We start from the raw sequence: 13,931 nt of genomic DNA, 5'->3' as shown, positions 1-13,931 counted from the left end.
CTTTGGTTGCACACAGGGAAAATACAAACACATATTTACACATTTCTTTTATTTGTTGATCCTCTTCTTTGCCAGGATTATTCTGTTGCCAAGAAGGAAGCAAATCAAACTGGAGGGGAAGTGTTTTGTCATTCATGACGACAGGACTTTCCTGTGCACAGCTGTGCTATAAAGGTCATCTCGTGGCTTTTGTTGGCAGCATGCTATCTTCCCTGCTGTCTTAACAACCCAGCAGCTCGACTCTATCTACTAAAGCCAAGTGCCCATAACAGAGAGAGAATTTAAAAGTAAAGAGGATGCCTTCTGTCAGGCTGAAAACCTTTTTCTTTTAACTTTTTCTAAAACGTCAATACTGACCCCAAAACCCTTCATTTAAAACGTCTCTGACAAAGTTCCTTTAACTAACAATGAACAGACTAGAACGTTGTTCTGGCTTGGAAACCCAAGCAGAACTTAATGTTTTCTTCAGTAGTCATGTGACCATCTTATTGTAATCTTGCTTACATTATTACCTTGGATCATGAGCGATTTCTTCACCAAACTTGAGGCAGCCCTGTGCTTTATTTTCCAGTATTTGGCAACATAATCTTCTAAAGAAAACATCTCAAGTTTGTATTTGGACACAAAGTAAATCCGGCAAAAGTGAACTGTTGTGGCTCTGGGAAACCTTCTGGATCGAATGTCGTGCTGCTACTCTTTGAATTCGTCATGAGCGTAGCGGTTTCGCACGAGCCGAGATCCGTATGAAGCCGAGCGACTGCCATCAAACAAAGCGCGCTGCAGAACGGCAAGCACTCTCGTCTGTCACCAATCACCAAAGTTTCCCATCACATCCGATGGCCTCCATGCATTAAACACGAGCAGGGTGCTTAAGTGCACCGTGTCCGTGGAGCTTGTGGGATTCGCCGCAACTGTGAGTCAAATACTAAAAAATTGACATATCATGCAGGAGAACACAGTAAAGGCGTTCTTCTTTTTCGCATTTAGATTGTATCCTTTTGATAATACAATTCAACCCCAGATTTAGTATGATACTGTGACACAATTTTGTTTCCAAATCAGCTTTGACGCTGTAAAAAAAATCTCATCAGGTCCGTCTGAATCTGGCTGACTATCCGCTCTCTTTCTTGCCGTCTCTCTCTCTCTCTCTTGTGTGGGCAGGTAACACGACCGCTGACTTCTGACTGGATGCGAGGAACTTTTGCTAAACTTTTAATCAGTTTCACAGCGATGCAAGCTCTCTGAGCTCTGATCCTTAGCCAATTTCCTTTCGCTCTCAGAAAACCACAGGAGACAGAGAGGAGCCAGGCGACGCTGCACCTAATCAGCATAATCGATCGCTTTTGACGCACACAAAATGTATGGTCACATTTTTGTTTATTTGATTAATATATGATGTAATGTACTGTTAGTTAAAATATTCAATGAAATAGAATAATCTATTATACTAACTTCCTCAGAAGTATATTTCACCCTATGGCCAATAGGTGGCAGTGCAGCGCTGTGGTTTGGTATGTGCGCGCGCAACGTCTTCCCATAGCCCGGGAAAACTACCAATGAAGACGCCACAGAACTGCCTGTTTCTTCATTTATTCCTGTTTTCACAGGTTAGTAATATATGTAAATACAAAATAAACACGATTTAAATAGAGACAAATGTTTATAGAACAATTGTTAAAATTTGTGTTTCATGTATATACACAAAATCTGTTACAGGTCTCAGTGCTAGAGAGCCTGAATACAGATGATGTGTGCCTGTGAAAACAGGAATAAATGAAGAAACAGGCAGTTCTGTGGCGTCTTCATTGGTAGTTTTCCCGGGCTATGGGAAGACGTTGCGCGCGCACATACTAAACCACAGCGCTGCACTGCCACCTATTGGCCATAGGGTGAAATATACTTCTGAGGAAGTTAGTATAATAGATTATTCTATTTCATTGAATATTTTAACTAACAGTACATTACATCATATATTAATCAAATAAACAAAAATGTGACCATACATTTTGTGTGCGTCACACTTTCATTGATGACGGCGGACAAATGATGATCAGCAAAGGATTTATCAGGGAATTTGAGGACGGCCATTCAATTCCCTCACCGTCCCGTCCAAGTTCTTAGACTGATTCCTCCATTTAAGGCCAAGATGTTTTGTAAACATGGTGTGGCTATGCTCATTCAGTGAGAAGATGGTCATCATATCATGAAAATCCTGGAATCTTAAAACACCAAAAACAGAGCATCAGAATGTGAAGTTCAACTAAATTATTCTGAGCATATGTAGGTATGTTCATGATTTGTCACATGTACTTTATAGATGATGTCTTGAACATCTTCAGACAAAGCGAAAGAGATGAATCTCAACCAGGTGCCAACCCACGGTTCTGAAAACTGCAGCCAATGTGGAAGTGTCTTAAACCTGCATTCTCTTCACTTACCAGCAGGGGGCGACTCCTCTGGTTGCAAAATAAGTCCAATTGTATGGAAGTCTATGAGAAAATGACTCTACTTCTTACTTGATTTATTACCTCAGTAAACATTGTAAACATGAGTTTATGGTCTCAATCTCTAGATTCAAGTCTTTTTCAAAACAGCATGATGTTCACTTAGTCCATTCACAAAAAACAAGATGGCGACTGCCAAAACCCAAGATTGTGAGGGCCAAAATGCTGACCTTATGTCTTTTAAACCTCTGTTCACAAACCAATGGGTGATGTCACTTCTTATATACAGTCTATGATCTGAGCTTATAAGTTGCCTAAATGCTACAATACTCTGTAATTAATTGTAGGCGGACTATCCAAACAAGGTGTTACCTAATATTTGTTTCTATGATGGAACACATCAAATGTATCATGTCTTCAGTTTTCTCAAATATCTGTGTCTTGATCTGGATATCAAACCAAAACACTTTTTTGGTCCTATTCGAAGTCTGGAGAGTAATAGACAGAAAATGTATTAACTGTTAAGCACCAAAAGCTGGCACGCATACGTTTGAAGGCCCAATAAACTTCAAAACACTGCACAGTGGTTTATTAATACTCAGACAGGATGCTACAACTCTGAGAAATGTAGTACTTTGTTAATAATTTGGTCTTTCTCTCAACAATCACAAGGGGAAAAGTAGAGGATTCACTTTACAAAATAATCTAACGGGACTGTGCGCTTGCATGTATACGGTTGAACAGCACAGGGCCATGATGCATGATGTCACCCTGCGTTATGGTAAAGGTTTAGTCCGTACCTTTTTGCCAGACGACCCTGTGTTTTGCCATTTAATGCCCTATAAATTAAATGAGGGTGTGCTCTGGATAGTCCACAAATATCAAGTATCGCCATATTATATGTTGTTATACTGTATTGATACTGAAAAACACATTGGTTTTTATTGATTAGTTTACATGCAAATATGAGCTCAGTTGATTGACGTCCTCTCAGTGTATGTGCAAGGGTGTTGGATGTTACAGTGACTGTGATCATTTAATACAAATGTATTTTATTCTGATTTTACGCATATGTTGGGTTCTTTATACTATGACAGTTTTTACGAAATCAGATTTTAAAAATTGCAATATATCGCCTTGCTTTAAGTATCGCAATATAGCGCAATATAGTAAATCGTATCCCCTGTTTGAAGGAAGGTGAGAACTTTAAGAGGTCGTGGGACTGCTTTTTGCCTTATAGTGTTGCTAGGAATGATCTGGTTGTACTTTTGTAATAGCTTAATGTTTATTTTGGTTGTTCTAAATATGTGCATTTATCATAGGATATCCTATGAATTAAGGTAATGCTGTCTGTTTTTGTATATCTGAATAAATAATGATGATTATGAAAAACAGAAATAGAAGCTAGACTGGTGATCAGTGTTTTTAGTGAAAAGAAAGTTATAGAGGGGCTCTGGTGAAATGTAAAGTGGACAAATAGATTTGTACGTTTGTTTAGTAGATTTACTTATTGTGTGTTTACTTATTCTCTGATCGGATCCTTCTTGACTTACATCAGAATTTTGCTCATTTTAGACTGTATTTCGTAGAAGACATTCTTGCACACCATTAAAGATTTGGGACCTTTTGCTTTTTGTCAAACGGAAAAAAAGGGGGTTGTAGATAAGCAAGTTTTTACAGCCCGTAACGGAACTCTGGTATTATATTGGTAAAAGTATCATGTTTTGAATATAATATATCAGTCTCGCCATATCTAAAACGATTTTTATACTTCATTTATAGCGTTTATATTTATAAGGACGTAATTTGTTGTCTATAGCAGCTAAACCATCAGAGTATTCAGATAGAAACAGAAAAGCTGTGAGAGCTGGCTCTCTTGTTATTCCACTTTGTTACAGATTTACGAGAGGACGGACATGAAAAGACAATCTACCATCTCGCTACTTGCTCTTGTTCATTTTGAACAAATTAGCTACTGGCTGCAGCCCAATCCTTTAATCTTCCTTTACTCCCTAGAGCACTCTGGACAACTCTGGTATATATCTAAATTACTGCAAGAAATGCTGACGTGCTACCGGTTTGACTTGAAGTGTTTGTAAAAGATGTCGAGTACGGGAAGAGGATCGGGAAAAGAAGGGGTCACAAAAACGGATTTTGTTTAATTCAAAGAAAACAGGAGTTCAGTTCAAACCCCCAAAAATCTACCAGCGTTTTCAGAGAGCGCTTTATCTCCCCTGGTGTGTCATCCGACGCTGATTATCAAGCAGCAGACTGGAACCTGGCACTTACTCAGATGTTATTTCAATCCCTGACTGACAAACGCAGACACTCACAGTGAGAAAAGTACTAGCTGCAGATCTGTTCCCATGGTAACACGGACCAATAGATCTCAGCTATTGACTGAGGATGAAGATCTCTGTAGACCTAGCAACAACAAAAAACACCACCTACACATATAGTGTATGTGCCGGCGGACTCTTGACGCTCACACACACAAACATTTCCGTAACTCACACACACACACACACACACACAGCGGCTAGGCGTCAGCCTCCAAAGTGGAGATGGAGAAAACAATATAATAGAAAGGTTTTCTCTGTAAAAGACCTGAAACAGCTGAATGCTTGAGTAGCCAGGTAACGGAGAGAAGGTCAAACCCTCCCCGAGCCGTGCCACAGAAGGGCTCGCTCTTAAGTGGCACAGCAGCATGATATAAAAGAGGAAGTGTTGTTTGTGTGTGTGTGTGTGGGTGTGCGTGTGTGTGTGTGTGTGTGTTGTGTGTGTGTGTGTGTGTGTGTGTGTGTGTGTGTGTGTGTGAGTGGGTTTGCTCAGATTTAACCGGGGAGGATTGAAAGATGAACTGTCTTTTTCCAAATAATTTGGCAATCGTCTCCAGGTTCTGTATCGCTGCTTTCATTCACACATATTAGTACATTTCTTTCAAATCACACCCTGTGTAGTGGTGGAATGTGTGTCACACCGAGGAGCCAGTGTTTCCTTGTTTACCAATTTCAGAGTTAATTAGAAAAATGGCCATGGTGGTCTTTCTCAATCACTTCAATAATTATCAAATATTAAAACAGCAGGAAGCACACAGAGCAGCCAGTAAACTGTTGAACAATTTAATAGGACCTGGGATGTTTGATTTTGTTGTCAAATTACTCAATTATAGGGAAATGAGAGGGATGGTTGTGAGGGCTTGTTATTCTATAAAGTATCGTCTATCCTGAGCTTGTTTAGGCAGGATACATTGTCCTGTGGTGCCAAATTATGTTTTCCTCCTAAGTTATTATTCGTTGTCCATAAAAACACATTATTTCTGTGGGACAAATGAGCAATCTCAGTGCTATTATGGGATTTTCAAATATCCCCCATGAATAGATTTGAGGCTACATGTAAGCAGAAAGGAGAAGAAGAGACCTGAGAGCCACTTATCAGTTCTTCGCCACCACATTTTGCATAACACTTATGAAATATGATATTTAGCAAGCATGACATGAAGCATATTCACAAAAATTTTAATGTTGACCTAGGGTGAAATAAAAGGACAAGGTTGTTTATCTTTTTTTTCCATTTCTATTATTTGTGTAATGACACCTGGTACATACAGATTATATTTTTGTGTTTTTTTCGCTTTATTGGGTCATTAAAATTGAAAAGAAGACAAGAGATAATCCAAAAAACCTCCTCAGCACTATACACGTTTGACTCTGGAAACCTTTCCACAGATGTCTGCGAAATGTCCCTGAGTGAAAAAACGTTCATTATTCCTGGAAAAGAGACATTTGACATTTTCGTTTTTTCAAATGTCATCTTCATTCCTGCCAGAACAGACATTACAATTCCATTCACATCTAGGGCCAGTTGACATCAAGTCTGATTGGACAATATCTCCAAACATCTGCCAATATATAATCTAAACTTTAAAATATCTGCATGGAAAATAAATAAAGATATATTCATTTATTTCATTTCTTGTTATTTTAGCTAATTGACCATTAGGAATCCAGTTGCATCACTGGATTGCTAATGAATGTATTTACATCTTGGATTATCTGCTTCTTGTCAAGGACGTTTTATTGCACAATAACGTCAGCTGCATTTATACTTGACCCTCCTAGATTTAAATTTATTTTCCAGAACGTGTCAAAATAATTTGACAGACTTGACTTCGTGCAGTCATGGCCTTCCTCAAAAGTTTAACAAACTCAATATGAAATGACAAACAGTGATGCCATCACGTTAATTGTGGTTGAGCTTTTTGCAGCTATCAAGCTCAGTAAAGCACGTTCCATCTTTTTAAAAAAACAAAAACATTATAAGCTCCTTTAATAAAAAACATGAATCAAATAAAAAAATGTCCGAATCATAGAAAAAGAAAAGGGCTACAAAAATATACATTGCATTGTGTTGTCTATATTATATTAAAATGATTTTGAAAAAGAATAAACCTGCCTGTTAAATAAAGCATACAAATGTCATGTCTTCTTTAAGAGCTGCAGTCAAAGCAATGTGATATGTAACCGTTTCTTTGTGTGTTTTGTGGTGGGGGGGTTGTGGACGTGACATCGGTGAGGGCCCGTGTGCTACAACACCGATTATTTAAATACAACACAGACATACATTTAGTGCAGTCAGAACATCAATCCCAGCATCCACCACAAAATGACAGCCACATCTTACACAACACAGCTGCTGTTTTAGCGCGTGTCAGCTCCATTAAACACGAGTGAGAGGAAATACTCCACACACACACACACACACATAAACTGGCTCATAAAGAACTGCATTATTAATATGATAAATCAAGCCAGATTGAGGCTGGGACGGGAGACATGTCATGTAGTGTGTATAGGAGCACTCTTACAGGTTGGCTATGATGAATACAGCAGCGGTGTCTTACCTCCAGCGGCCAGAGAGCTCTGCAGCATCAGCACCAGCACCGCGCCGACGGCCACCAGCCTCCGGGCCAGCATCCCGTCCCGCGCCCGCGTCCTCTTCCTTCCTCGGCGAACGGACGGCCGCCGTGCCCGCATCCACGAACCATGCCGCCAGAGAGGAAGAGCGGCTGTCCCCCGTGTTATTTACTCCATAAACCCCGGGGCCGCTGCCGGAGAGGAGCGCATGTTTTGGAGCCATTGGTCAACCAATTAATCCCGAGCGGAGAACATCTAACGGCGCTGCTGCGGTGAAAGGCATCCGATCAACCTGCCCCCGGTGCGGACAAGCGGGGCGCCGCTCTCCATGAGCCCGCTGGAGGCCTGCGGGGATCGACAAGCAAACAAAGAGATTTTTTTTTGTTGTTGTTGTTGTTGTTGTTGTTGTTGTAATTGTTCCTTCCGCGTCTCCTTGTTTTCTGCTTCTGTGCGCGGAGTCTGATGTCCCTACTGCGGCCGCAGAGCGCTCTCCATCTCTGCTGGCTGCTGCGTCTGTGCGCGGATACGATACCGGAAAACAGCGTGTGGCGCCTTCAAAATAAAAGCGTCTGGAAGTGGATTTGGCATGGAGTGGTTAAAGGGGCACATCAGTGATCACTTCACAATTAAGTCTCTTCAGTATAGGTAGCCAGCCAAGCTAAAAAAAAAAAATCCATGTATAATGCAAGGCAGTAATAATAATATAAATTATATTTCAAAATGCTCAAAATGTCCCCCTAATATGTTGATAAAAATATAAATAGATAAAATATTACCCCAGCAGAAGCTGTTGCTCGACTTCTGTGGGTCGGTAGAAATAATGTAGGCTTCTGTGTCTCTATTTCATTACTTTCATTAAATGTATCAAAAAGGAGAAAAACTAGGATGTAATGCAAGTGTAACGTTGACTATATAACTGTCCATTGTGATAGTTTATTAAAGTGTTAATGAAAAGAGAAGACCGGAGAGGAGGGAAGCCTAAAGGACCAGAGAAGAGGAGGAGGGAGGAGAAACTGATGGAAGGGAGAGTTTGGTAACATTTTGCAAATTAAAAACATCAAACATACTGGGGACTAAAAGTCAGAACATCTCACTACTCTTAACATGTTTTCATTATGCCATGATACCATGAAGTCTGAGGGTAGGCCTAAACGTATTAAGCTCAACAGGCTATTTGATTTGTTCTTCAAGACCCATGGTTCCGACTCAGATGTTTTATGTAAGCCCTAATTGTAGTGATTATCATGATCTGATTCATTTACTTGCCTGCACATCCCTCGAATGTGTTAATCCTGATTAGAAAACTAAGGCTTCAATCAAGATAAGCATGTCAAATGCAATGGAACGCTCATGTCTGAACCAGGTGTCGAATAGGTAAAATGGTACTTATAGGATAGAGCACTAATTATCATTTTACACTTAATACATTACATTACATTACAGTCATTTAGCAGACGCTTTTATCCAAAGCGACTTACAATAAGTGTATTCAACATAGGTATTCAAGAGAACTACTAGTCACCAGAAGTCATAAGTGCATCTCCTTTCTTAAACAAGCATCTAAAAGCATAAACCAGAGCAAAAGTATAGTGCAGAGGCAAATTACTACGAAAACAATAATTGCAACAGACTAATACGAATACAATAAGTGCTACAAACTAATACGAATAGGATAAGTGCAATAAACGAATACGAATACAATAAGTGCAGCGAACTGATACGAATACAGTAAGTGCTAAGAGGAAGGCACAGGGTAGTACTGAGTACTTATTATTATTATTATTATTATTATTATTATTATTATTATTCACCTTTCAGTGAATAAATGTTTGTGCACTAAATAAAACCTCTTTACAAATATTCAGTGGCACATGTCTTTTTTTTTTAGATGGCTCATTTCTTAAAGCTATGCCAGGCCTAGTAAACATTTAGTCCAAGTTGTGTTATTGTCGCATCCTTTTCACAGCCACAACATAACTCTTTTCATGTTTTCACTCAGAGTTAATACATTGTTTTGTTCCTTAGAGGGCTTTAATTATGTACTGAAAAGAGTGTAACGTGTTTGTTCATTTTGAATAGGTAAACTACCTAACTTCCGGTCTGGTTTCGGCTAGCTGTGGCTAACTTGACGACGCTTCTGGCAGGTAGAAACGGCTCGCGCTGGGTGTTTGGTGTAATTAAGGTGAATATGACAGACGGGTCACAACGGTCCGTCAATCGAGACCAGAGACTAGACAACTGACTTGTGTCTTTCTTTCCTCTTTAGTGGACCGAAAGGTGAAGCCAGCATCAGTAAAGGACCAAAATATCGGAGGCAGTGACGCCGGCGCTGCTCTGCTGTTTTGGCAGATCTGAGATCAGCGGGAGGCAGGCGGCCCCTGGTGGGAGCTGAGGGCAGAGTCACACTACGCTCAGTCACAGAAGCAGGATGGCATCCACACCGGGGGGGGGGGGGGACTCATCATAAGACCCGTTCCCATAAAGTTTAATTTACTGTAAAAAAAAAAAAAAAAATCCCAAATTATATTTAAAAAAAACATTTGCTGACGTTCAGCAAATGCTTGCCTGGAAAACTACTCCAGTATTGGAGTATCTCTTGGAGTTTTTTCCAGTTTGATAAAGGACATGTGTTGGTGAGACACTGAGATGTAGATGGTGTTTTGGGACACTTCCACAGAAGTAGAATTTTGCATGTTAAAGATAGTATACTTCTAGTGAGGAAGAGGCTATTATGTCTATTTGTTTCTAGTCTCAGGGAAAATATCAACTTTAACTTAAAGTATTGCAAATAAGTTCATTCATTAACTCTACAGCCTCGGACACGAGAAGAACACTAACTTATGGTGTAGAGGGTCCTATCGAGTGCGCCCACCCACCAGTATTCTGTGAAACTTGAATAAAAGGGGACAAAAATGAATGGAAATGACCCCCTTGACTAGTCGAGCCTAAGGTTTTCCCAATTGTACCCATTTTAATATACTGTTTAAGTGTATTTTACAACGTTATCTCTTCATATTTGTGTATTCAAGTACACCGAGACATTGACAGGTAACCTTTTCTTGCAGCCACAAGCTAAAATAACTGAATGTGGTGGTCTCATTTAGGTAAATAGCTACAGGGAGGAAAACCTTATCTCCACCAGGAGATTATGTATTTGGTCTTGTGTGCGCGCTTGCATCTCTGCATCCGTCAGTCTGTCCATGACTAATCTTGTGGACGGACACAAGATTAGTCATGGAACTATACTAGACCTATTAGCCTAATTTAATTTGTGCTAATTTATGACCGTATGCTCAAAAGGTCTATCGGTTGCAGTGATACAAACTTTTTGAAAACATTTTCCCCGGCAGAGGCAGCAAATGATCAACAACTGTTCCAGTTTAAACTCTACCTCTCTTGATTTTCCCGGCTAGGTAAGATAAGCCTATGTATGTATGTATGTATGTATGTATGTATGTATGTATGTATGTATGTATGCATGTATGTATGTATACAAGTGTTTTGCCTAAGTGTGTTTGGCTAACAGAGCTAACAGCTAACTGAACTAAACTCACAGCAGGACTGATGGTTTCTGTTATGAGGAAGCATTTAATAATCAGCATAAGACGTTACACGGTGAACTGCAGTTTAGCTGCTCGGAGTCGGTCTACTGAGCGCCCTTTTCTAGTTGATAAACGTTTGAATTTTACCAACACTTGTAGGATGAGTTTTTGGCTTCTAGTGCTGCTTGGAGGTAAATGCTTATTGGTTCCCAACTAATAGTAATATATGTACATGACATGTATACCAATAAAGACAACACTGACTGAAGCAAAAAGATCTTTTTTTAATTCAAAGTGAATCTTGACATAATACACCATCAATTCATAATTTGACACTCACCAATAAGAGTCACCAAGAAGGAACCCGCTTTTTGTGACAAGGTACATAAGGCTTGGTCACATTGAAACTCACTGAGAACTAGAGGGAGGGGGGGAGGGGAGAAAAACTACCGCAAACTGGTAAGACACACATTATCACATCCAAACAATAATCATTTTCCCAGTCCTCATATTGTTGTATATTGCACAGTGCAGTTGCTACATGTCAAAACTAGTGTAGCATTTAAGAATACAAATAATAAATCAACAAATTAAAATCATAAAGCCACACAGATCTACGCATACTTAGAACAGTAACAGTTTTCAATTTAGCAATCGTGTCTACATATTTGTGCCTAAATACAATAATTGTCAACCCCGATAATTAGAACGTCGTGGTACAAAGTCTACCTAAAACGTGTCTTAGGAGTCAAAATTTCGCACTATTGATTCCTCAGCCCAGTGCTCAAATGAGATGTCCAGACCCATGCTTGTTGAGCTGGTTTTGTCACGTGAGGGCCCAGTAGATAAGGAAATACTTTCTTATTTGTTGCCATATCCAAAAAAAATGAAAATCCCCAAATGTTTTAGAAGCATTTAGAGTCCCAAGGCCTGCTGTTAGTTAAGGCAGCTGGGCTCGGTTTGTTGTTTGAAATTTAGATCCGGGACTGTGTGACCCTCTGGTGACTTTGATGATGCAACTGGCAAAGGCTGCATGGTCGTCAGGGGTTACTCGATCATAAGCAATCGACCTAAAGCGATGGGGGACATCGCTGAGGTGGGACATCTCATCACAGGTGCTGAGCTGACATCTGGGAATCAACGACCAGCACACCACAGGGTTAAAATCAAAAAACAAAAAACAGAACCTTTTCCTTGAAGTACATATTACCGTGCCGTGACACACACACACACACACACACACACACACACACACACACACACACGCACACACCTAGCAGTTATAATTCTAGGCGGCTCTGCAAGCTGCACAGTGCATCCTCTCGTCCAAGCGTCGTCAACACAGTAGCATATTAGACGAGTACACTAAATACACCCATTGCTTAAGCTACACAGCAAAACCATTATAATGTAATACATTAAGTAGAGTAGCGCAATAACAAAACAAAAAAGAAAGAAAGAATTGCTCGAAAAGCTTTTCTTGATTTTTACAAGATCCTTTTTTTGGGTTATAACAAGATGTTTTTAACGATGACGTTTTCTTGATATTACTCAATAACAAATTATTCATCGAGTTACATCACATCGCTTTATCTTGCGTTATCCAGAAATGTTTTTTTTGATTTCATAAAATCAACGAATGTTGGGTCAACGTTGTTTTAGGATCTTGTCAAACATGAGAAGTTTCTTGTCAGAATTCTGAGCTCATTTGTTTTCGTTATGGTTGAAGCAAAACGCTGCCGCAGAGGAGAACTTTGGACCTGAACTTTTGAGTATGATTGACGGATAAAGCCTTTTGAAGGAACCCCTGACCGAAACACACGATGATATCTACCTATGGTAATAGCTGCATACAACAAATTATCAACATCCCAATACAAAGATGAGAGAAATAACAGCTATGTAGCCATCACAAATGCAACAAGTAACTAATTTGCAAAACCAAAAAAAACTGATGTTTCGAGTTCCACAAATACATTCACTGTGTGAGAATAAAGCTTTTGCATTTGTGTATATTCAGGCCCGATGTTTTTTTTTTTTTTTTTTTTTTTTTTTTCAGTACTGCACAGAGGTCTTGGTGAGCGCAAGATAACATTCCCTGACTTGTACTTTCTTAGGATTCTGTTTAAAAAAAAAAAAAAAAAAAAAAAAAGAAATAGATTGTTTCCAGACCTATTCTTAAGTCTAACAAACAAACACCTTTGGGTTTTTTTTCGTGATGTGAAAAAATAAGGAGCTGATCCCCTCTGGAGGAACTAGTTCATGACAAGTGGACGCCATCCGCCGGCCACTTGTTTGAATAAAGGCACTAGTTGTACAGTACGAAGAGTTGCAAATACAGTCCGACGAACGGAAATAGAAGCCGTGTCATCGGGAGAAAGCGATAACACACCGACGACGACGACGACGACACACCGGTTACAGAACCCAACGATGAACCCCAACCTACGTTTGAAATACTGATGCTAAATGCACACGCACAAAAACACACACACACACGCGCGCACCAAAAAGCAACAGAATAAAAACAAAAAAAAGAAAACTCATAACTTCCATTACAGCAGTTTACACTTCAAAACAACACAGCCGATATACATAGGCACTAGCATATAGGAATAGCATTCAATATACTATATAAGAGAAAAAAAAAAAAAAAAAACACTTCTATTGTATCTGGTCATCAGAACTACTATACAAAAGAGAGAAAATGCAGGCTAGAATGAGATTACTCCTCTAAATTCACAGCTACGAAGTGGCAGATAATCAGTACATAGCAGCGTATTATCTATACATTCCAAATACAATTTGCCAGAAAAAGAATTGCTCAGAAAAATAAAACCTCAACCTCTTTTTTTTCTTTTTAAATAGAGATCTCACAATATATTCCAATGTCGATAACTGCAACAGTATGCTGGAGGTGAAAGGAGAAATAGTCCTGACCGTGGTTCAGAAATGATTTATGAACAGTCTTTGGTGCTGATTGGAGGAAAGAAAATATACCAGCTGATGTGACGGATAAAGACGCAGCT

General features: G+C 39.5%; 1 protein-coding gene across 1 annotated transcript in view; it reads right to left on the bottom strand.

Annotated features, from left to right (window-relative positions):
* The window catches only part of kiaa1549la (KIAA1549-like a), a 178,304-nt gene extending 170,824 nt beyond the window's left edge, over positions 1-7,480 (bottom strand). The window contains exon 1 of the mRNA XM_054619545.1: positions 7,348-7,480. Within this exon, the coding sequence (XP_054475520.1) occupies positions 7,348-7,480 (133 nt within the window). The remainder of the gene's footprint in view (positions 1-7,347) is intronic.
* Positions 7,481-13,931: the final 6,451 nt, after the last annotated feature.

This window comes from Anoplopoma fimbria, chromosome 19, assembly GCF_027596085.1.
Source record: "Anoplopoma fimbria isolate UVic2021 breed Golden Eagle Sablefish chromosome 19, Afim_UVic_2022, whole genome shotgun sequence".
Classification (NCBI taxonomy): domain Eukaryota; kingdom Metazoa; phylum Chordata; class Actinopteri; order Perciformes; family Anoplopomatidae; genus Anoplopoma; species Anoplopoma fimbria.
Note: the sequence above shows the minus strand (reverse complement) of the source record. Positions and strands in the feature narration are given on the sequence as shown.